General features: G+C 43.7%; 2 protein-coding genes across 3 annotated transcripts in view; one reads left to right on the forward strand and one right to left on the reverse strand.

Moving 5' to 3' along the window:
* The window catches only part of Entpd5 (ectonucleoside triphosphate diphosphohydrolase 5), a 26,688-nt gene extending 16,573 nt beyond the window's left edge, over positions 1-10,115 (forward strand). Inside the window, exons 12-15 of the mRNA XM_048449149.3 lie at positions 583-723; positions 1,941-1,997; positions 3,387-3,502; positions 5,607-10,115. Of these exons, the coding sequence (XP_048305106.1) occupies positions 583-723; positions 1,941-1,997; positions 3,387-3,502; positions 5,607-5,693 (401 nt within the window). The 3' untranslated portion in view covers positions 5,694-10,115. The remainder of the gene's footprint in view (positions 1-582; positions 724-1,940; positions 1,998-3,386; positions 3,503-5,606) is intronic.
* Coq6 (coenzyme Q6, monooxygenase) lies at positions 9,717-23,445 on the reverse strand. 2 transcript variants are annotated; one of them, XM_048449148.3, is made up of 12 exons: positions 23,237-23,445; positions 18,915-19,049; positions 17,497-17,555; positions 16,551-16,674; positions 13,723-13,853; positions 12,876-12,983; positions 12,735-12,797; positions 12,350-12,457; positions 11,528-11,700; positions 11,308-11,423; positions 10,987-11,153; positions 9,717-10,328 (listed from the first exon to the last, which is right to left on the reverse strand). In XM_048449148.3, the coding sequence occupies exons 1-12, from the start codon at positions 23,421-23,423 to the stop codon at positions 10,299-10,301; spliced, it is 1,401 nt and encodes a 466-aa protein (XP_048305105.2). In that variant the 5' UTR covers positions 23,424-23,445; the 3' UTR covers positions 9,717-10,298. The 2 variants fall into 2 exon arrangements, with proteins under 2 accessions (XP_048305105.2, XP_048305104.2); XM_048449147.3 differs by having other exon boundaries at positions 11,498-11,700; positions 23,237-23,443.
* Positions 23,446-23,520: the final 75 nt, after the last annotated feature.

The following is a 23,520-nucleotide window of genomic DNA, read 5'->3' on the forward strand; positions in this document are numbered from 1 at the left end:
GGACTCTGAAGGCACCAGATAATATGTGGTGCACAGATATACATGCAGGAAAACACACACACATAAAATAATAAAATTTTAAATGAGCAGCCAGTGTTCTTCATTAAGTCATGTCTTCAGCCCCCAGCTATTATTTTGTTGTGGAGGAAATTCTGGGTTAGCTTGTTCAGCAGGTGCAGCTGCTTCTGCTGCTGCTTCTTGTCTTCAGGTTTTCAGACTTAGAGAACCAGCAGTCCCTGCTCCTGCTCTCGTCTTTCTGGAGTGCCCTTTTCTCCCTGAATCTAATAATTGAGGGTCTAGTCAGTGCCTTTGTGGACAACTCATATCTTGAATAACATGGACCGTACAATACCTGTCACTCCACCCTCATATTGTCCAGCTGTTTCCGGAGCCGCTCCTCTTCCTTGCTGTGAAGGTCTTCAGCCTAAACCTCAGCCATAGCTGTGCTGCTTCCACTACTGCTGCTCACTGCTAAGGCGCAGCCGCCTTGAGTTCTTGTTCCTCTCTCATTGAGCCATCAACTTGCCACAGGTGACTCTTGCCACATCATTTTTCTCAAGTGATAAACTTTCACCCTGACAGGGGAGATGGGCTTTGAGCCCTGCTATGCAGAAGTGCTGAGGGTAGTGCGAGGAAAACTTCACCAGGCGGAAGAGATTCGGGGAAGCTCCTTTTACGCTTTCTCCTACTACTATGATCGAGCTGCCGATACACACTTGATTGGTGAGTGCATGCCTGGTGTCAGGTCACGAAGGAAGAGAATGGGACTATGCTGGCATTAAAGCTTGCGTTGATTGGAGAGATTTATCAACTTTTCCAGTAGTGTTATACTAGCCTCTAGAATGGAAAGGTGAATATACTTGAGGTCTTTGGGAAGTGGAAAATGACCTAATGTTCATAAAGTCTGTTTGAGGCAGGGTTTTACTATGTATCCTAGGCTGGGACTGAACTATGTAGCCCAGACTGGCCTGGAATTAGTAGCCATCCTTCTTTCCCAACCTTCTGAGTAATAGGGTTACTCAGATGTGCCACCATGCCTGACTTTGTATCTGGAGTCTTTTTGCATTTTTTTTTCAGTAATGGGGTTGAATCTAGAACCTCTGCACATGCTAGGCAAGTGTTCTACCATTAAATTATAGCTCAAGCCCCCTTTTTAACTTTTCATTTTGAGACAGATCTAAGTTGCCCACGATGACTTTGAGACGAACTAGGTACCCTGTGTGGGCCTTGTAATTGTGATTCCCTGCCTCAGCCTCTTGAGTAGCTGTGCTTCCAGGACCAGCTTGCTTTATATCTGTATTACAAAATTGTATGTTAGCTGTTTTGTAATTGTGACTAAATACTAAACGAGAGAGACATTAGAGGAGTAAGGGTTTCTTTTGGATCATGCTTTCAGAAGTTTCAGTCCATGATCAGCAACTTCCTTTTTTCTGCCACAGTAAGGCAGAAGATACTGGTTGAAGGATTAGAGGAGCAAAGTTGCTTACCTCATGGCCGCCAGAAAGAAGGGAGAAGCAGAGGGCGGGGCCTAAATTGAGCCCTCAGCTACACATTCCTCTTAACCCATGTGCCCCACCTAAGCCCCACCTCCAAAAGTTCCCATTACCTCCCAATTGTGTTACCAAGTTATGAATACATCTATGCCTTAATTGATGAAGGACATCCCCCATGGTTCAGTCACCTCTCAGTGAGCCTATAGGAGACATTTCCTATCCAAATCATAACAAATTGTGGTTAAATATATAATACAAAATTGGTAATATGCATTAATCATAAATAAACAAAATAGACAATGGATTTGTATTGCACAGATATCATGTTTATGTATCAGCCTTTTATGTTGGGAAGTGTATATTTCTAGTTTTTATTACTGTATATCACTGGGATAAATGTCCTTGTTTTCTTGACATATTGACACTAGCAATTCTGCTTCATTTTAGATTATGAAAAGGGTGGTGTTTTAAAAGTTGAAGATTTTGAAAGAAAAGCCAGGGAAGGTAAGTGTTAGGACATTCTTGAGGTTGGGCTGTGAAGTGTGGCTGCCAGTGCAGGGTCTCCTGGGACTTCTGAGCCTTCCAGTCTTCTGGAAGATGCTTTAGGCGCTGTCAAAAAGAATATGGGGATCTAAGACATTTCAGGGAAATAGAAAAACTTTCTACACTTTTTTTGCTATTATTATTGTATTACTATTCTCTGTGTTTTTGTTTGTTTTTCTGAGACAAAGTCTTACATAGCCCAGGATGGCCTCACATTTGTAGTGTAGCTGAGGATAACCTTGAATTCTGATTTGGTTTGGTTTGGTTTTTCAAGACAGGGTTTTTCTCTATAGCTTTGGAACCTGTCCTAGAACTCGCTCTGTAGACCAGGCTGTCTTCAAACTCAGAGATCCACCTGCCTCTGCCTCCCGAGTACTGGGATTAAAGGCGTGCACCACCACTGCACCCTGAATTTTGATCCACCTCTCAAGTGCTAGGATTATAGGCATGAGTCGCTGTCACTGACTTATGTGATAGCAGGGATGGAACCCAGGCTCATGAGGGCTAGGCCATCATTCTAACACCCAAGCTAGCTATACACTCAGCCTGGCTTGTGCTCACTCTATTTTTTTCATTCTAACACCTGAGCTAGCTATACACACAGTCTGGCGCATACACTGTCTCTCTTAAGTTGAAATAGGTTTATCAGCAGTAATAAAAAACTGAGCAAGAGAACACATGGGATATCCTTGAGGGCACAAATCTAAAATATTAATCATCTTTTCCAGTGGCCACAGGAGAGAGTTACATTATAGTTTCCTGTCCACTGGGCCTCAGTTGAGGACTTGGTATTAAGTGACCACAGTATGTCATAGAAATTTGAAAAACAGCTTGCTGAAAGTATAGTTCAGGTGTTGAGAACTTGCCTCATATGTGCAAGGCCCTGGGCGTGATTTCCAGCAGAGCCTTGACCCCGCTCACCCCCACACCCATAACTAATAAGCTAAGATGTACATAAATATGAATAGATTTTTTTTTTTACAAGACAGGGTTTCTTTGTGTAACAACTGTGGCTGTCCTGGAACTCATTCTGTAGACCCGGCTTGGCTCGAACTCAGAGATCTGCCTGCCTCTGCCTCCTGAGTGCTGGGATTAAAGGTGTGTACTGTCACCACACCCAGAGAATAGATGATTCATACCAGAAATGTGCAGGTTCTAAAGAAGCTGTAGTCTTGTAGAAGTAACCAGGACACAGATGTATACAGTACACAGTAGACAGGCTAGTCTACAGGAAGCCCAGGTACCAACTATATGCAGACATTTTTGCTTACTCAGCCACTTCCTACAGCTCGAGAAGACCCTACAGCTCTTTGTTGCAAACTTGAATGCTGTTTTCTCTCTCACTCTCAGTGTGTGATAACTTGGAGAGCTTCACCTCAGGCAGTCCTTTCCTATGCATGGATCTCAGTTACATCACAGCTTTATTAAAAGACGGCTTTGGCTTTGCAGATGATACCCTCTTAAAGGTAAGAAAGAGCACTGGATCTTACAGTTGTCTGTCTTGTTGCTTTGGGAAAGAACTTGTTTAGTGGTCAGAGCGGCAGGTGTTCTTGTTTGGGCTGAAGCCACACCCTGCTAGATATCACAAACACATGAAACACTTGGATGCAGTTATAGTCTCTGAGTACAGTACTAGGCATGGTGTCCTGTGGACACAAGATGGAAAGACTTGAATATATTCAAGATACACTGTTTATGAACTCAGTGAGAAGCATTGAGAAAGAGATGGGGAAATAAATATCCAGAATACAGTACAAGCCAGTTGGAAGGGCTGTGCTTCCTGAATCCCAGTTCCTCATCTTGACTTTGTGTGCCCTCACCTGCCACTGATCATATGGTTGTTAGAACTTGAGCTGAAGTTTGACCAAGAGAGCACAGATAGAAAGTAGCTGGGGTCATCACACAGACTTGTATTCGGAAGCTGCGAGGCAGATGAGCCTGCCCAGTAACATTGTCTTACCCCTTACCTCATCTTGCACAATGATGTTAACACACGTGGCTGACTTCAATGTCTCAAGCATCTGTAGTGTATCCTGTATATCCTAAGTCTGCTGGATACTGAGTTGAATCTCTTCTAATAGCTGTATGCAGCTTGAGGACAAGGATATCTTTTTAACCATCTTTGTAAATATAATTTGCAATCAATAGTGGTAAAGTAAGAAAATGAATGATATGAAATTCATAAAGTAAATTTTAGAGGGGATGGAGAGATGGCTTAGTGGTTAAGAGCACTTGCTGCTCTTGCAGAGGACCCAGGGTTGGTTCCCAGGACCCACATGGTGGCTCACAACCACCTGTGTCTACAATTCCAGGGGATCTGACGCTGCCTTCTGATCTCTGTGGGTACTAGGTACACACATGGTACACATACATACTTGTAGCTGAAACACTGATACACATAAAATATACAACTTTTGTTTGTTTGTTTTATTTTTGATTTTCAAGACAGGGTTTCTCTGTGCAGCTTTGGAGCCAGTTCTGGAACTTGCTCTGTAGACCAGGCTGGCCTCAAACTCTGCCTCCGCCTGCCTCTGCCTCCTGAGTGCTGGGATTAAAGGTGTGTGCCGCCAACACCTGGCTACAGTTTTCTTTTTCTTTCTTTCTTTCTATCTTCTTTCTTTCTTTCTTTCTTTTTTGGCAGAGGGTTTCTATGTGTAGCCCTGGCTGATCTAGAACTAGCTTTGTAGACCAGGCTGGCCTTGAACACACAAAAATTTACCTCCCTCTCCTTCCCAAGTGCTGGGATTAAAGGTGTGTGCCACCACAGCCCAGCTACAATTTTTTTTAAAGTTTATGTTTTTTTTAAAGATTTTATTTATTATATATATAGTATTCTGTCTGCATGCCAGAAGAGGGCAGCATATTTCATTATAGACGGTTGTGCACCATCATGTGCTGGGAATTGAACTCAGGTCCTCTGGAAGAGCAGTCAGTACTCTCCTTAAACACTGAGACATTTCTCCAGCCCCTGAAAAATCTTTTTAAAAGGATTATTGTACAACAAATAGTTTATTACTGATGAAGCAAGTCTGCACATGCTGAAATCAATGAGGAAGGAGAGGAAGGAGTTTTATGAAAACAATTTGATAAACTTTTGTACAGAAAATTGCCCCTTTCTGTAATGGAGGGACCAGATCTAAAGTTTTGTCCCAAGCAATAAAGGCATTGAGCTATCAGGACAGTCTGGCGTCGAATGCCTCAGCTGGTTTTTATTAACGCTTAAGGCACAGCTGCTTACATAGACTCCAAGAGCTGAGAATGTGCTTTTCTGTTCTAAATACATTCCCAGCTCTTGCCAGTTCCCTTCCTACCACATCCGTGAACATTACATTCTGACTGCCTTGTTAGGTTAAGGAGCATCCAGAGCCTTTTCTGACACAACCTCTGTAAAAATTTCTGGATAGTACGGCTTCCTGAGCCTGAGGTTCTCAGGCATGAGCATGCTGGGTGTAGGGCGATTGGGGCCGGGCCACAGGAGTGCTCTTTATAGGTATTAGCTGTGCAGAGGCCATCCTTGCTAATGTTGAAAACTGGATGAAAACGTGAAGACTTTTTCTTCTTCTTTAACAGCTCACAAAGAAAGTGAACAACATAGAGACGGGCTGGGCCCTGGGGGCCACCTTTCACCTGCTGCAGTCCCTGGGCATCTCCAGCTGAGGCTGCCGTGTCCTCTGAAGCCTGCATTTCTCAAAAACTTGGTTTTACAAGAAGGAGAGGACTCAGGCATTTTCTGAACAATTCTGGGGAAAGCCTGGACTGAAACCCATTAACTGGCTTTATTGGGAGGGAAGGGGTTTTATAGATGAGTCTTGCCCTTGAGCCTCGTGATTTGGGCTTAATTAATTTTGCACATCTACTGTGAACAGCTCCCTAACCACTTGGCAGGTGCAAAGCTGGCACCAGAGTGTAAATCTTTTGAGATTCTTTGTATGTCAGTCCTGTGAAGAAACAAGAATAGACTTGGAACTCCATGTTAGATTGAGAGTTCAGAGACAAGTCCCTGGGAACCAAAGAAAAATCTCATTTCAACCCTTGGAGTGCCTCATTCCTTTGAATGTTTCAGTTTTTTGCTTATAAGCTAAATTAAGCTGACTTACTGAAGTCCCATAACCTATTAATACTGATATTTTTTCTTCTTCCTACCCTTATACATTCCCTACCCTAAAACCCAAGGTGAGAACTATGTGGCTTTGCATTTCCATTTGTAATTCAAAGAGAAGGGGAAAAGACACTATATTAGAATTTGTGTGACCCTATGGCACAATTTAGAGCTTAGAGTGGCCCTGGGTGTTTTATTTTTAGACTGAGGTCATGTTACCTTGCTCTGGCTAGCCTGTGTAACCCAAATTGCCTTGAATTGTTAATTCTCCTGCCTCTGCCTCCTGGGTCTTGGGTTACAGGTGAACCATCATGCTCATGTCATGTTAAATCTCACAAGATGAGCGTGCACCTCTTACTGTGCCGACTAGAGCTGTAGGAAGGAGGGCTGATCCGTCCGTTGAGAGGGATGGCTGTTGCAGACCGTGACTGCTGCTCGGTTACCACCTTCTTCTCATGGCCCTAAACTTAGCATCTTTCTGTTTCTTTGACATACAGCTGCACCCTAGTTTTGGTCTGTGGTTAGAAGTTAGTGTGTGTGCTGTTTGAGTCTAACGATGACCAACGCTTTCAGTTTGTCCTTTTGGGGGTTGAGGTGTGGAAAGTGCTGGAGATTGAACCCAGGACTTCTTGCATGTTAGGCACAATGTGCTACCACTTTATAGTAGTGCTTTCTTGCCTGGATTCTTGCTGATTTTAGCCAGAACTTTCTGAATTTATTGTCTCCTTCAGGATTTTATATCCCCTTACCACCGATACCCAACATTTGATTTGATTGATTCTTTCGGCCCCTGTCAGAACAAGGACTAACATTTCTAGAGAACCGTGTGGTTTTCTCAGTCCACTCTGTTTTGAGGTTGAACACAGACCATCATGCATGCTAGGCATGGGTGCTCTACTACATTATAAAGTCATTATCTTAATTTTTTTTGCCAGGCAATGGCGGCGCACACCTTTAATTCTAGCACTTGGGGAGGCAAAAGCAGGTGAATCTCTGAGTTCGAGGCCAGTCTGGTCTATAGAGCAAATTCCAAGACAGCCAGGGCTACACAGAGAAACCCTGTCTTAAAGGGAGAAAAAAAAAGTGCTGTCATTTCTTGTGTGACTGTCATTGGCTTGCCTCCTACTCGGTTCTGGGTTTGAAACATTGATATTGCTCAGCAGCTGTCATAGCATTTCCCCTTCCTCTTCTCTTTTAGAGTTTTCAGCTCCCCTAACTTCCTTCCACTCTTCATAAAGGATATGACTATGCCTGTCTCCATGGCAGTCCCCAGGGAACCTTCTTTCTGAAGCCATTACATTGAGTCAATAAGTATTACCATCTGCTGTGTATAAATAGTAGGCAAATTTGTATATTACTCCCAATTTTAGGGGTTTGTTTTGATTAAATGTGGAATTTCTTCAGACTTTGATACTAAGAGTATGTGTCTTGAGAGTATGTGTCTTGAGACTAGGTTTCAGTGTTGCTTAAGTCAGCCATGAACTTCTTGGACACAAGTGATTCTTTCACCTTGGACTCCTGAGTAGCGAGACTATAGGAAGGCATGCTGAGCCTGGCTCAAACTTCCATTACTAAGTTCACTTTCACTTATTGCCTTCTTCAAAAATAATGCTCCCCAGGCAGTGGTGGCTCATGCCTTTAATCTCAACACTTGGGAGGCAGAGGCAAGCAAATCTCTGAGTTCAAGGCCAGCCTGGTCTCCAGAGCAAGTTCTGGGACAGCCAGGACTACACAGAGAAACCCTGTCTCAAAAGAAAGAACAAATAACAAACCCCATAATGCTCATACATAATGAAATAGATTTTCTACACTGGCAATAGCCTGAAGGTAAAATCCAGTTTCCTATGGAATGCATACTCAGTGTCTCTCTTCTGTTAAGTGTTTGCCTTTCCACTTAGGATGTCACTGTTTACAGCTTCACTAGCTGAGAGCTACCTCCTTCCCTTCGGTCATCTTCTGCTTTCTCCTAGTCCAAAACCTTTCAGACTCTTTGAAGATAACTACATTTTTATGACTTTTAAAAAACACGGCATATTTTCTAGACTTAAAAGTATTAGACCAGTCACAGTCCACTAAGTGCTGGTACAGTTGAGAGAAGCCAATCTGCTTCCCCGAGAGCAAACTCTACAGCAGGCTTTATAGCACAGGCCTGTAATCCTAGCTACCTTGGAGCTGAGGCAGGAGGATTACAAGTCATAGGCTTTCTATGTAGCCAGTTTGAGGCCACTGGGCAACTCAATAAGACCGTCAAGAAGTTTTAAAAGGGAGAGGGGTTAGAAGATTTCAGAGGGGCTGGAGAATGGCTCAGAGGTTAAGAGCACTGACTGCTCTTCCAGAGGTCCTGAGTTCAATTCCCAGCAACCACATGGTGGCTCACAACCATCTGTAATGAGATCTGGTGCCCTCTTCTGGAATGCAGGCATACATGCAGGCAGAACACTGCATACATAGATTTAAAAAGATTTCAGTGGCAAAGCATATTTAGCATATCAGGTCCTAGATTCAAGCCCAGCACTAAATAAACGAAGTGAACAGCTCCAGCTGACAAGTGAGTTCCTCCTCGTTGTACCACAGGTGGCTCCTGAAGCCTCAGAACAGGCACCCTAGCTGTGTACTGTCCCATAGACACCTTCGGTTACCTTGGAAACTGCCAGAACTCTTAAATAGATGGACTCTCACCTCAGAAATTTATCTGCATACATCCATCTTGACCAGAGAGCCTGTAGATTTACCTATCCTTTTAAATACAATTTGGAGTCTTAAATTTTCTTAGGGGGAAAAAAAAAAGACATGGGCATTATTTTGTTTGTTTGAAACAAGAGTTTCTCTGTTACCCTGGCTGTCCTGGAACTCCCCTGAAGACCAGGCTGGCCTTGAACTCACAGAGATCAGCCTGCCTCTGCCTCTCTAAGTACTGGAATTAAAGGCATGTGCCACCACTGCCTGGCAGCATGGGTCTTTTTTACTAAGGGGGTCCTATGTATTCTGATTTGATGTTGCTGGCAAGTTCCATCTCTGTGAAAATGTAAATATAATTTAAATACCTAGGATGTGGTCTGGTGCGTGGTAGATGCTGTGTGTATTATCACTATTATATGAAGAACATCTGAGTCACAGATGTCCTTACAATGTGTGCCTTAAAGTTCTCATCTCTTTAACTTTTTAATTTTTCTGTATATTAGAGAGTCAGTATTCTTATCAGGGCTAACTTTTTGGAAAAGGTGACCTTGTCCTGATAGTCTCTGGCCATCAGTTTTTCCCAACAGCTACCATCTTTTATTCTGGGGACATTTTCTGGATTTACTGACATATTACTTTGTACTAAGTTTTCTACATTGTTTAAAAAGCTGTCCCGTTGCAATAGCTATCTTATCTCTCCAAAAGTTATACCAACAGTTTAGTGTAGTTGAAAGGAGACATTCTTACTTCATCTTTTCAAAACAGACTTCTGGGCAAGATATTCTGTCCAGGGTTCTTATCTAACACAGGTAAGTTCTCTTCTGGAGGCCTCTCTGGTGCTGTGCAGTCAGTACATCAAAACCCCAAGTCAGAAACCACTCCACCACACATGCATGGACAGGTTGTCCCTGAGGCCTCTGCAGCTGTGTGTGCAGTAAGGTTATTTATTGTTTTTAATAACAGAATCAACAGAAAATGACATCACAGAGAGGAGTGTAAACAAAACTGAAATGTATAAGAAAGCCTAAAGCATTAATAAGACCTGGCTGTTTCTTCACTTCCCCCTTAAAGACTGGTGTACTTTGTCAAAGCAATGTGTATTTAATTTGCATGCCAGTGTTAATTTTAAAACAATCTAACAAAAATGTACCAAGTATTTCTGATTCTTTGTCAAGATAATTGTATAAATTTATGACCTGTATTAAGGTATTCTGTTTAGAAAGTATTCTTACCAAGTGAAATGAGGAGATACCAGCTCAGTAACTTGTCTGTTTAGTAATAAAAAGCTCCTTTCAATCAAACAGTTTTCCTTTGGGTTTTTTCCTTAAATGTCACTCATTTTTTGGCTACACAGGCCCATTAAGCAGAAGAGGAAAACAGACACAGTTCTAGTGTAAATTTATGAAACCATCTTGGAAACGCATTCTGATGGTCACAGGGCTAGATGGTCTCTGTCATCAACATGATCCCCAGGAGAGGAGTGCTCACTTGCTGGCAAAGGCCATTATCTGTTCCTGGAGAAAGAGGAAAGGGGTAAATGATATTTGGTCACTGCAGGTGAGGACTGGTGACTTCATCATGAAATAACCAAGGTGACGAAGGGAGAAACATGGCAGAGGTTCCATACAGACACTCCTAGGAGTCCCTGGCTTTCTTTCAGCTCTAAGAACAGGGCTGGCAGGACTCCCCGAGGACTGGAGTTACAGATGGTTATGAGCCACCATGTGAGTGCTGGGGATTGAACCAAGGTCCCTCTGGAAGAATAGCAAGTGTTTTTCGCTGCTGGTTCCTCTCTCCAGCCCTTAGCCCTGTATTCTTAAAACCTTCCTACATATTTCAAATTATTGCTTAGATGTGGGCACCACAAATTCAGCAGGTACTCTTATTCAGAACCAGCTGGGAAGGTAGACTGGGCATGGTGGCTGGGCATGGCAGCACATGCCTTTAATCCCAGTACACAGCAGGCAGAAGCAGATGGGTCACTATGATAGATATATAGTCTGGTATACCTAGCCAGTTTCAGGCTAGCCAGGACTACATACAAAGTCTCTATCTCAAAAATAACTACAATAAAAAATGTTATAGGCAAGAAAATTAATTCAAAGAAATTTAGAATGCCTGCAGTCCTTTCTCAGTAGAGAAAAATCTTGGAGAGTGGTAGGGGCCACTTACTTTGAGAGGAGACACTGCGTTAGTTGCCTGCAAGCCCCATGTCCTGAGCAGCACCAGTGGAGTGGCATTGGTGGAATAGAGCCTTTTCAATAGGTCAGTAGCAGCCAGAAGGGCAGTATTGTGACGCTGCCTATCTGTCTCATAGCCTGCGAGGTGGCTCATGGAACCTGGAGTTAGAAAGCAGGAGGAAAGGTCAAACCCCTAGTCCAGTAGTAAAGACCTCTTCCTCCTCCTCCTCCAAGTAGACACTACCACATCTGCTGCCTAGGGCAATTTGGCAACCCTGACCTTTACATGATGTCAGGGTACCTGAATCCTCACCTAAGTCCTTCCCGTTGAAGGCCGCTGTACTGAGATGATGAACCAAGCTGGAAATATCCCCGAAGCCCATGTTGACACCTTGTCCTGCAAGTGGATGGACTCTGTGGGCTGCATCACTAAGAATAAAGCAGCATTCAGATATGGCCTCCAGCAACAGAGAAAGGAGTGGCCTGCTCCATTATGGCCTTACCCAATGAGTGCCACCCGAGGCCGGACGTACTCAGCAGCATGTCCCAGTCCCAGAGGAAAGAGGGCTCTGCTTTTAGCATCCACCTTGGCTATACTTGGGGGCAACTGACGAGCTGAGACCCTAGTGGGCTTCAGAAGGGTGACGACATAGCGCAACATGGTGCTGGCCGAGTCGACGAAGTCTGTGTGGTTCGCATCACTCCACTGCATGCCATCAGCCCCCAAATGGTGAAATCTGGTTAGTGACTAGTAAATAGCTAAGGACTCAATCCCTCTTTATAACCAACGCTAAAGGTAATGCTGTTTAACATGCCTAAACGGATCTTGTTCCTGAGTGACAAGCCCTTTAAAGCACATACAAAACTCCATTTCCCAGTATTCCCCACGGGTTTTATTTCTGGGTTGCCCCTGACTAGAACTGAACTTTACCTTTCACTAGTCCCCAGCAATAGTCACAAATAGCTCACCTTATGTCTCTAAGCTTAGGTAAAGCATAGACTGCCCTCCCACCTCTGTCTCCTGGGACACCTTTAAACCCTCCTCTCTGTCCCCATGCTATGCTCCGCATGCATACATCTGTTACTGCACTTGTCATTCTCTCTCACTTGACTGTGCATCCTGGAGCCTGTTACATAGAAGGCTCTACCCCAGAGGTGCTGTGCTGCACAGGAATATACAGTACATGACCCACTAACCTTGGCAGGCCTTTACCAGCACAGCAGCCACAGCTTCCATTGTTTTGCATTTCCTGTATGCCCTCACAGAATCTAAACCAAGGACTGCACTGGCTAAGGGGAACCTGCACGATTACTCCTTTTCCCCGTCCCCCAGTAGCTGGACAGGGGATACGCACAAAGGCAGAGTTGATGGCATCCACAAACTCTTCCTCACCCATGCTGACCAGCTCTGCTGCATGATCATGGGATGTGGACCAAACCAAGGAACTCAAGGTATCTGAGAGCTGTATCAAAAGAAGAGCATCAGCTTGGTGTGGTGGCGCATGCCTGTAGCACAGCATACAGCAGGATGAGTGTCAAGCCAGCCTGGGGTATAGTCCTCAAAACAACAACAACAACCTGCCTCTTCTGAACTTGGGTGTTTTCAATCATAAAGGAAACCAAGAAAAGGAAGCCATGCACGCATGGGACACAGTCCCTTTTAAACCAGGCTGAAGGAAAGTGAAGTTCCAAAGACTGAGGCTGGCTACCTTTGAGCTAACTGGCCGGAGGATCTCTTACCGGGAGTAGAGCAATAGGCCCAGAGGGGAGAAATCTTTGCCAGGCTACATTGTTTTCTGTGGCCTAGAATGAAAAGAAAGTTCTTAGAAGGGGTACTGAGTGCTAAGGACAAGGTCCCCAGATGGCAGCTCCAGAGCTTACCTCTGATAAATGCAGAGTGGCCACCACAGCAGACTGGTCATAGGTCCAGCTAACATTCTGGATCCCAGCAGCTCGTCTTACTCCTGAGTTGTGCCCATCAGCACCAATCTGCGTGGACACGAGGGCCTACTAAGTCTTACAACCACTTCAAAATCAAACTGCTCCAGTGTCTTTGCCCTCCTGTCTAGTCCAGGTGGAATGGGAAACCATTAGGCTTGTCTCACTCACAGACCTACAAGGACAGCCCTACAAAATGGGACCTCACCCAGGGACCAAATGTGGCTATCTAAACCAAAAGGTGCCAGCAATGGCCATAATCAACCAGAGTCTTTTGATATGTGAACTAGAAAAAACAGGCATAGAGTAGGCACTGCAGTTTAAAAAAGAAAAAGTTGGTGAGCACAAAGAGAAACAAGAAATTGAGAGCCTCAAGGAGATGAATGGCACCGGGACTTCAGGGACAGAAAAAAGAACATGGTCCAAGTTTCCAACACTCCTGGCAGGCCTGGTTATCCTATCCTAAGGTGGCCCATGAGGTTGGTTCACATATAGCAATCATCTATCTCAGACTGCCTTGAATAGGGGGTAGTTGTTCTATAAACAATAACTTGGGGTTGGGGATTTAGCTCAGTGGTAGAGCGCTTGCCTAGCAAGTGCAAGGCCCTGAGTTTGGTCCTCAGCTTCAGAAAAAAAAAAAAAAAAAGACAAAATAACAAAAAAGACCAAAAAAAAAACCAAGGTAACAATAACTTAAAGTAACCCCACGGTTTCCATCTGACAATACAGACTCTAGAATGTAAGGTATGGACATGCAAGACCCCCTGACAAAGCAAGAATCTTCAACTACCAACAGTTTGGTCTGGAGGGTGCTGCCATCACCTAGGGTAATTTGGACCCAAGGGCTGGAGTCTGTCATGGAAAATGGGGCAGGCCAGGCATAGTCAACAGCTTTGCTCCTGTAGAGAACCCTCACACGGTCTGGAGAAGGCAAAAGAGAAAGAAGCAAAAAATCAGAAAGGTGGGTAAAGGATTGAGCATAAACTGTAAGTGCCTAAAAGCAAGGTCCCTGGATAGCCCTGTCCTGTCATTTACTGGCAACCAAGAAAAGCAAGATCTAAAAGTAAATCAAATCATTAACACTCTGGCTCTGGAACTGCTGGTAAAGAGCAGAAAACAGAGAACCACTCAATGTCAGAAAGACAAAAAGAGCAAGTACTAGCTGGGCATAGTGGAGCATGCCTTTAATTCTAGCAGATGCAGGCACATCTTTTTGAGTTTGAGGCTAACCTGGTCTATAGAGGGAGTTGTAGGCTAGCCAGAGCTACATAGTGAAATCCTGACTCAACATCCCCATCCCCAACACAAATGAAAAAGAGAAAGGAGAGAGAGAGAAAGAGAGAGAGAGAGAGAGAGAGAGAGAGAGAGAGAGAATTCTAGCATAAGGCTCTCCTAATTTTACAGTGTCTAAACAAGGTGGTGGGGGTGGGCATGACGACACAACACACACACCACAGGCTGAAATATGTGTTATACCTCAAAAGATTTTCTTCTTGGGTGCTAAGTTATAGCTAGATGAAGAAATAAACTCTGGTGCACAATCAGGGGACAATGGCAACAGATGACAATGATGTAGGTAGGTCAGTGGAAAAGCACATGCCTAGCATGATGTAAATCCTAGGTTCAGTCCCAAGATAGACACAGGCACACAGACAGACAGACAGACAGACACACACACACATACACACAGAGTGATTCTGGTGATGGAGCCTAAGGCCTTACACACTAGACAACTGATCTACCATTGAATATACCACCAGTCCAAAATTTTGTTTTGTTGTTTTTCAAGACAGGGTTTCTTTGTGTAGCCCTGGCTTTCCTGGAACTCACTCTATAGACCAGGCTGGCCTCGAACTCACAGACATACACCTGCCTCTGCTTCTTAAATGCTGGAATTAAAGGTGTACACCACCGGGAGTGGGGGGAGTGGGAGGGTGTTGGGAGGAGGGGCTGAAATGGAAACTTTTATAATTTAATAAAAAAAAAAGAAAAAATAAAATTAAAAAAAAAAAGGTGTACACCACCACCGCTGCCCAACCCTAAATTATTTTTAAAAGCTAGATGGATATGTACAATATCCCATATTAAAAAAAAATAACAAGCTGGGCATGGTGGCACATGCTTCTAATTCTCATATTTGGGAAGTAGAGGCAGGAAGACCAGGAGTTAAAGGCTAGCTGGAATTACATAGTGAGTTTAAAATCAGTCTGAGCTACATGAGATCCTGTCTTAAAAGACTCAAAGAAAAAAAAGCAAAACTCATATAAATTGCTTCCAGTTTTTCTCTCACTTGACTCCCACAATATTATACATAGAGGAATTCATATATCTCCTAAGTAGTTTATATTCAGGACATGCATAGAACTCTTCTAACTAAAAAACAAAAAAAAAAGACCCATTTTTAAATGTGCAAAAGATTTTCAATAGACATTTCTCTAAAGCAAACATACAAATAATCACAGGATGTTATTAACATTATTACTCACTAAGTAAACAGATTCAATGGGCTGTAAGTTAAAAGCCAGCAAGCACTGAGAAGGATGTGGACAAAGTGAGCCACTTAAACCCGGGGAAGGTGAAACGACGCATCCTCTAGAAACTGTCTGGTGATGCCTGAGAATGTTAAATACAGAATTATGATGTGACTATGCAACTCCACTTCCAAGTGGGAAAAACACATGTTGCTGGGCCTGTTTATGCAAGCTACTTGTGAGGCTGAGACAAGCAGTTACAACTTAGAGCCTGCCTAGACTACAGAGTGAGTTTAAGGCCAGCCTGAGCAACCTGCTGAGACCCTGTCCAAAGCAGAGAGCTGGGAAAATATCTGAGAATAGAGAGACTGCCTAGCTTTTAAGACCCTGCATTCAATCCTGCATCCTGGAGAACACATAAAACAACAAACCAGCCATCACACAAACCAGTCACGACACTATTCACCAACTGCCCAAAGTGGAAACAACACAAATTCTATTAACTGATGAATAAGTAAATACAATTTGATATATCCACACAATAAAACATCATTAGCGATAAAAAGAAGAGGATTACGAGTTCGCTGCAATGTGACTGACTCTAACCCCTAATCAGTGTGGCTCACTTCTGAGCTGCTGAGAACAGACAGCTCTAGGAAGAGAAAAGCAAAGGTTCAGTAAGATGAGGAATGACAATGAGGTGTGAGGTTTCCTTCTGAGTGATGGAGACCTTCTAAAGGATCCTATGGCAATAGATGCACAACTCTATAGATACATTGAAAGTCACCGAGTTACACAGGTAAAATGGGAGAATTTTATGGTATTCAAGTTTATTCAAATAAAGCTGGTAAAAAGAAAGGTAAATCCTAAAAGAATTTCAACTTTTTTTTTTTTTTTTTGAAAAGACCTCACTGCGTATCCCTGGTTGGCCTGGAATTCACTATTCAATCCTGGCTGGCTTCAAATGCCAGACCTGCCTACCTCTGCCTCCCCAGTGCTGGCATTAAAGGTGTGCCACCATGTCTGGCCATCAAGGGTTATTCAGTACCTGTAAAAGGGCCTTTTATAAGGGTCTACAAGAGGGTCTTTTCTTCTGACAAGTACAGAGGCAATCATTTCCCAGAGAGGAATGGAGATGGCAGCTCACCTGCCACAGCCTCCAACTGCTTTGTGAGAGCACACATGATGACGTCATTTTCCACTATGTAGCCCATGTCATCTAAGTTATCCCTGTCGAACATGATCAGGGCCTCTGAGCAGGAGTCCCACACCTGCAAACACAAAGAAAAGTGCATCAACCCTAAAGAAAATGAAACACAATTCCAACCCCAAGCCGGATGTGGCTTTCCAGAATGAGGTAGCACATCCCAGTCTGTCTGCCTCTTTGGCAGAATATAAGGTGAGAAGCCTCAGAATCAGGAATGGTAGGCACACCTGTGAGCCCAACGCTTGGGCACTTGTCACAGGTGACGACTGATCAGGCAAGACTCAGCTACACAAGTTCAAGGCAAGCCTGGGCTACCTGAGCCATTACCACAAAAAGATCAAGCTAATTAATTAAAAAGAAAGTAGATTATTAGCCGGGCAGTGATGTCGCATGCCTTTAATCCCAGTACTCAGGAGGCAGAGGCAGGCAGCGGATCTCTCTGAGTTCGAGGCCAGTCTGGTCTACAGAGAGAGAGTTCTAGGGCAGGCTCCAAAGCTGCAGAGAAACACTGTCTCAAAGAAAAAAACAAAACAAAAAACCAAAAAACAAAAAACTGTAAGTCGATTCACAAGAATGCCTTCCCTGAATTTAAATTTTGATTCATGCCAGGCAGTGGTGGTGCATGCCTTGATCTCAGTCCTCAGGAGGCAGAAGCAGGCAGACCTCTGTGAATTCGAGGTCAGCCTGGTCTACAGAGAAAGTTCCAGGACTGGCTCCATAGCTACAGAGAAACCCTGTCTCAAAAACAACAACAACAACAACAAAAAAAAAAACCCCACAAAAACAAAAACAAATTGATTCATAAAACGTCCAGAGAAAGCAGACACTAACAAGGTAACATAAGACAGACCAAGACATCCCGACAAAATTAAGGGAAAGGAGGTACCTGCATCCGCCGGAAGGCTTTGCACCGCATATTGCAGATGTGGTCCCATGCACCAAAACCTAAAAAAAAACCCACGTGACCTCACACGGACCCCTGCTCCGGGGCTCCCTTGTGTCTCTCCAGCTGTTAAGCAGGACGTTGTTTTCAGTGTTTTCCAAAACCAGAAGGGAAAACTCTTCAAGCTGTCAGGGTCAGTCCTGCTCTCAGCTCCAGATCACACAGCACGAAGAAGCCCCAAAAGGCCAGAGCACAGTAAAGCAGTGAGAATAAAAAAGGAAAAGTAAGCAGTATCAGTCTTTTCCCTACTAGCTTTTATTAGCTATAAACATTCTAAAGACTGTTTTCTTCATCTCTTCATGGCACCAAGTACATTTGTGCTTTGAAGCAATATTTACTGAGCATCTAACAAGGGCCAATTATAATTTTAGATCCAGAGTAGACCAAAAAAATCCCCATGTGCAGCTGATATTTTAGCTGAAGAGACAGATAACATGAACATGCACATAATATAATGTCAGGACAGCCAGGGCAGTTACACAGAGAAATCCTGTCCTGAGAAACTATAAAGAAAGAAAGGAAAGGAAAAGAAAAGAAAAGAAAAAAAAAGAAAAGAAAAGGAAGGAAAAGAAAAGAAAAGAAAAGAAAAGAAAAGAAAAGAAAAGAAAAGGAAAGAAGGATCTATAGGAACTAAGGAGGAAACTCCATTCTCAGGCAGAGTAACTGGGTTCTATCCCTAGTATTACATACATGTAGTGGTTATGCCTCATATCATCCCAGCAGCTGGGAGGTGGAAGCAGAAGGACCAGCATTCAAGATTAAGTTCAAGGCCAGATTCTATCTTTGAAAAAAGAAAAGAAGTCAGCCTCTAGTCCTAGCACTCAGGAGGCAGGGGCAGGCAGATTTCTGAGTTCAAGGCCAGCCTGGTCTCCAAAGCAAGTTTCAGGAGAAAGAAGAAAGAAAGAAAGCACAAGCAAGCTATCAAGCCAAAGTGACTGAAGAGTTTAATTCTAGATAGACCGGTTTCAGGTACGATGGCCTGAAGGAGTACCATATAGCACAAATAGACAATTCATCTACATCCCAAAAAAAGACCATTAAAATGCAGACTCCTAGCCCACCTGAGGACTGACTTGGAATGGAGTGAATGTAGGGGACTAAATAGCAATGGTCTAACATCATAAATGAGGTGACATGATGGAGCCACATGTCTCAAGATGTCCTCTCCAGACCAGGACTCGACACTGTCCAAGTCAGCAGCCCTCATCTTCAGTTATGACCACTGCCAAGCCTACCTGCTCACTCCCCACTGCGAGCTTCCTTCCCCCTGCTCTGGTGACTGACCTAGGGGCCTGCTCTGTGCCCTGTGGAAAAGTCGAGAGGAAAGGAGGCAGGACCAGGAGATGGGCTCATCTACTCACTACTGAGCAGGGTTGCAGAGCCAGGGGAGATGGAGCTGACTCTGTTGCTGTAAGTGTCTGACAGCTTCTCCAGTACTTTCTTTGGACCCGCCTCTAGCAAAAGGATTTTCTTGTCACGAAAATGAATGTCATGTCCTAAAAAAGAAAAAGAATTAACATTTTCATTCATTTTAGGAATTTAATTACAAGGATTCAATTACACAGTAGGGCAACTACAACTAATAACAATGTGTTGCACACTTCTAAAGCTAGCAGCATTTTCAAAGTTTTCATCATAAAGAAATAATAAATGCTTAAGGAAATGTTTAAGCAAACTTAAAATTATGTATGTATGTATTAAACATTACAAGGTACATTAATGTGTACAAGTATACATTAATAAGTGTACTTTTCATGCTTTAAGTTTTCAATCAGAAACAAATATAAAACCAGCTATGGTAGCTCACACCTGTAATCCTAGCCCTAGAGGCTAAGGTGGGATGGTTGCTATTGTGTGATATTTTCATTGTGTTCTGACAAGTAAAGCTTGCTTGGAGTCAGAAAGTGATAAGGTGGATGGAAACAGGACCCTTTGTGGTTGAAGAAACGGAAGAGGTAGGAAGGAACTGTGGCACTCTCTCTGCTTCTCTGATCATTCAGGTTTTTTACCCCGATATCTCACTCCTGGTTTTTACTGATAAGATTAATTAGACTTATGCTTCAGGTTACCATGATTTTCCAGGCAGCCTAGGCTACAGAATGAGAGCATGTCTCAAAAACAAACAAAACACAAAACACCAATAAAAACAAAAAAGATGAACTAGTCTCTTAACCTTGGATGTGAAGTTTCTAGGCTGGGGACAAAGACAGTGGTGGCATGTTCACCTATCAAGTCTGAGGTCCTCATTCAATCTGCAAAAATAATAATAATTCCAATTTCCTAGGAGGGAAAACCACTCTCCTAAGCAATGACATAACTGCACCACTTCAGCTGAGACAGCCACCCTTCCCCCAACTGCACGTCTCCAGACAGAGCTCACTGCACGTCACACACAAAGACGCAAATAACGGAAAAATCTATTACCCACAAATAGGATTCCCTAGGAAGGAATAATAAAAAAAAAAAATTGTAGCCATCTATTTCTTACCCTTGGAGTGAACTCATTAAAATTGAGAGCTCAATAGTATAGCATAGCTTCACATGAGCGAGGCCTGGGGTTTCATCTCTAGGCTGTGGTTGAGCACGTACACACAGGAGAAAGGCGAGGGGGGAGTTAGAATAGAAACAGAGAACAATGGAGTATTTTAAGTAAGTAAATCTACTGCAGTCTCAAGACAGAATAAAGAATTTATTATTTAGGGACTGGAGAGATGCCTCAGAGGTTCAGAGCACTGGCTGCCCTTCCAGATGTTCTGAGGTCAGTTTCAGGCAACCATACAGTGGCTCACAACCATCTGTAATAAGAGCTGGTGCCTTCTTCTGGCATTCAGGGATATACTGAATACATAACAGATCAATCTTTTAAAAAATTATTTATTTAAAAAATATACCACAAACCTGATCCTAAGACATCTGTAGTGAAAAATGGAACAAAGAAATACTGTCACTAGGAGAAGGCCCGCAGCCCATTCACCCTAGTCTTTGACAAAGCTAAGAACTAGAAGGTAATTTGCTACTGACAAATAAAATTATAAAGAAATTTGCTACTGACAAATAAAATTATAAAGAAATAATGTGGGGCTGGAGAGATGGCTCAGCGGTTAAGAGATGGCCCTGCTCTTCCAAAGGTCAATTCAATTCCCGGCAACCACATGGTGGCTCACAACCATCTGTAATGAGGTCTGGTGCCCTCTTCTGACCTGCAGGCATACTCGCAGACAGAATATTGTATACATAATAAATAAATATTAAAAAAAAAGAAATAATGTGGCTGGGTGGGGGTGATGCATGCCTTTTGATTCCAGTACTCAGGAGGCAGAAGCAGGCAGATCTGAGTTCAAAGCCAGCCTGATCTACAGAGGGAGATCCAGGACAGCCAGGGCTACACAGAGAACCCTGTCTCCAAAAAGCAAACATACAAATTTAAAAAAAAAAAAGAATTATAGTTCTAAACACATTATCAAACACAGCCAGGTGATGTATTTTATTTCCTAACTAATGTGACTTTTTTTTTTATGAAAAAACACTTACAAATAATGTCAGAAGGCCTGGTGTAGTGGTAGATGCCTGTATTCCTGGCCACGCAGGGGCTCAGGCAGGAGAATTTTAGAGCCCAGGAGTAGGAGGCTCAAAACAAAAACAAAAAGAATGGGACAGTACAAGAATGGATTTAAAGCCGGACTGTGGTGGCGCACACCTTTAATCCCAGCACTCGGGAGGCAGAGGCAGGCAGATCTCTGTGGATTCGAGACCAGCCTGGTCTACAAGAGCTAGCTCCAGGACAGGCTCCAAAGCTACAGAGAAACCCTGTCTTGAAAAACCAAAAAAGAATGGATTTAAGTGTACTAGGGAATTATGCAGGGAACTGTTCCCAAACTCAGATGTGAGAGGGAACGCATGAAACGTAAGTTAGTTGCATGTCTGAAGACGAATAAAGAAAGACAGAGTGGACTTAAAGGGAAAATTAATAAAAGCCTACATGAATCAGGAGTGTGTTTAGAACCTCAGCTTTAAGGAGGTAGATGGGGGGAGGTGTGCCAGCCAGGGCTATAGAATAGGGCCTTATTTCAAAAGAATAAACAAACAAAAGCCTAATGAAAAATATCTTATATATTTTTGTTTGTTTTTTTGTTTTGTTTTTTTTTTTTTGGACAGAGGGTTTTATACACCTGATGCTGACCTGAATCAAACTCACTATGTAGCCCAAGGATGACTTTGAACTTCTGATCCTCCTGCCTCTATCTTCCAAGTGCTGGGATCACAGCACAGGAGTTTACCACCATGCTTTTTACCATCCTGATGTTTAACAGTCACTCCTGAGTTTTAAAATGTAGCATTCTGTGAGAGAGACAGAAAAGGAAACAATTCCAATATAGAATTGTGTGTGGATGTTATTAGGAGGAAAGCAGTGCTGCCTCCCTCCTTGCAACACTGGGGAAAGAACTAGAAAACGACAGCAAACCAAACGAAAAACTCACAAAAATCTAACACAGGAGCAAGTCACCAAAACCGGAACACTAAAGTTTCAAAGAGACCAGGAATGGAGGCACACAATGCACACTCTCGGTAAATTTAGTCAACAACACTGGGCACTAGGGAAATATGAACACAAACTACTTCCTACCCACTAAGAGGACAAAGACAGTAGATAGTGCTGTCAGGGTCGGGAGAACCTGGAACACTCATACGACAATGTAAAACGGAGCAATCTCTCCAGCAGTTTGCCAGTTCTTCAGAGCATGAGTTACCACATGACCCTGAGCAGACTCAACTGTCCCCACCAAAGCTTGCACACAAAACGTTCTTGATAGTCCTACGTGTTACAGGCCACAGTGAAAACTAATCAAACATTGATTAGTTGATAAATGAGCCAAATGAATGTGATACACACACACGGCTGAGAATTGCCTCAGCCCTCGAAGAGCTCTGATACATGTGACATGGGTCAACCCTGGAAACACTAAGCATATCTCCACCCACATAGAACTGCAGAAAGCAAACCTACAGACAGGAGGCTGGAGACTAGCTCTTTAGGGCTGAGAGGATAAGAAGAAATGGAGTAACTTCTAATGAGCTCCAAGATTTTTTGTTTTGTTTCTAAGAGTAAGGAAAGTGTACTAAAATTTACTGTATTGATTTTTTTGTTTTGTTTTGTTTTTTGTTTTTCGAGACAGGGTTTCTCTGTAGCTCTGGAGCCTGTCCTTGTAGACCAGGTTGGCCTCGAACTCTGCCTCCCAAGTGCTGGGATTAAAGGCGTCCGTCACTACCGCCCAGCTGCTGTATTGATTTTATAGCTCTGCGAATGTATTAAAAACAGATTGGACTACATGCTTTAAGTGGGAGGACTTACAACTATGTGAACTATACCGTAAGCAGCTTTAGGGCCGGGCGCCTTTAATACCAGCTCTCGGGAGAAAGAAGCAGGAGGATCTCTCAGTTCGAGTCCAGTTTGGTCTATTATCCAATAATACAGTAAGGCTCATAAATTCTGGGCAGTTCTCACGGGTCTGACTGACTTATAAGGCCCGCCCACTTTTGATCCCATAGGATTGAAGCATCGTGTTCATTCCTGTGGGTCCGAGGGCTCCCCTGGAAGGAAGCGAGCAAACCACCATGTCAGGCTGTGAGCATGTCCGCCCTCCGCAGCCCAGTTCCCCGCCAGCCACCGCCGGGGTGCACCTACCCAAGGCGCAAGCCATGGCAGCGCCCACCAGGCCTCCTCCTGACACCACCACATCGTACACGGTGTCTGCCGAGGAGCCGGCCCATCGCCGACAGGCGGCTAGAGAGAGTCGTCCGGCCGCAAGCGGCGCGCTACTCCACCAACGGACACACAGCAAGCCGGTCATCGAGCCAGTGCGGGCCGCCATAATGACTCGCGCCTGCGCCTGCGCCTGCGCCCTGGACTCTCCAAGCACCCGCCCGGGAAGCACTTCCGGGGCAGAGTCTTTCAACCCTGAGCCACTT

Source organism: Myodes glareolus, chromosome 11 (assembly GCF_982192425.1).
Source record: "Myodes glareolus chromosome 11, mMyoGla1.1, whole genome shotgun sequence".
Lineage (NCBI taxonomy): Eukaryota > Metazoa > Chordata > Mammalia > Rodentia > Cricetidae > Myodes > Myodes glareolus.

Coding starts and splice junctions, on each gene's coding strand:
- Coq6 (XM_048449147.3), bottom strand. CDS start 23,423: ATGGCGGCCCGCACTGGCTCGATGACCGGCTTGCTGTGTGTCCGTTGG. Junction 19,050..23,236: donor TGCCATGGCTTGCGCCTTGG/GTAGGTGCACCC, acceptor TTTCTTTTTTAG/GACATGACATTCATTTTCGT. Junction 10,329..10,986: donor ACGCAGTGTCTCCTCTCAAA/GTAAGTGGCCCC, acceptor CTCTTTCTCCAG/GAACAGATAATGGCCTTTGC.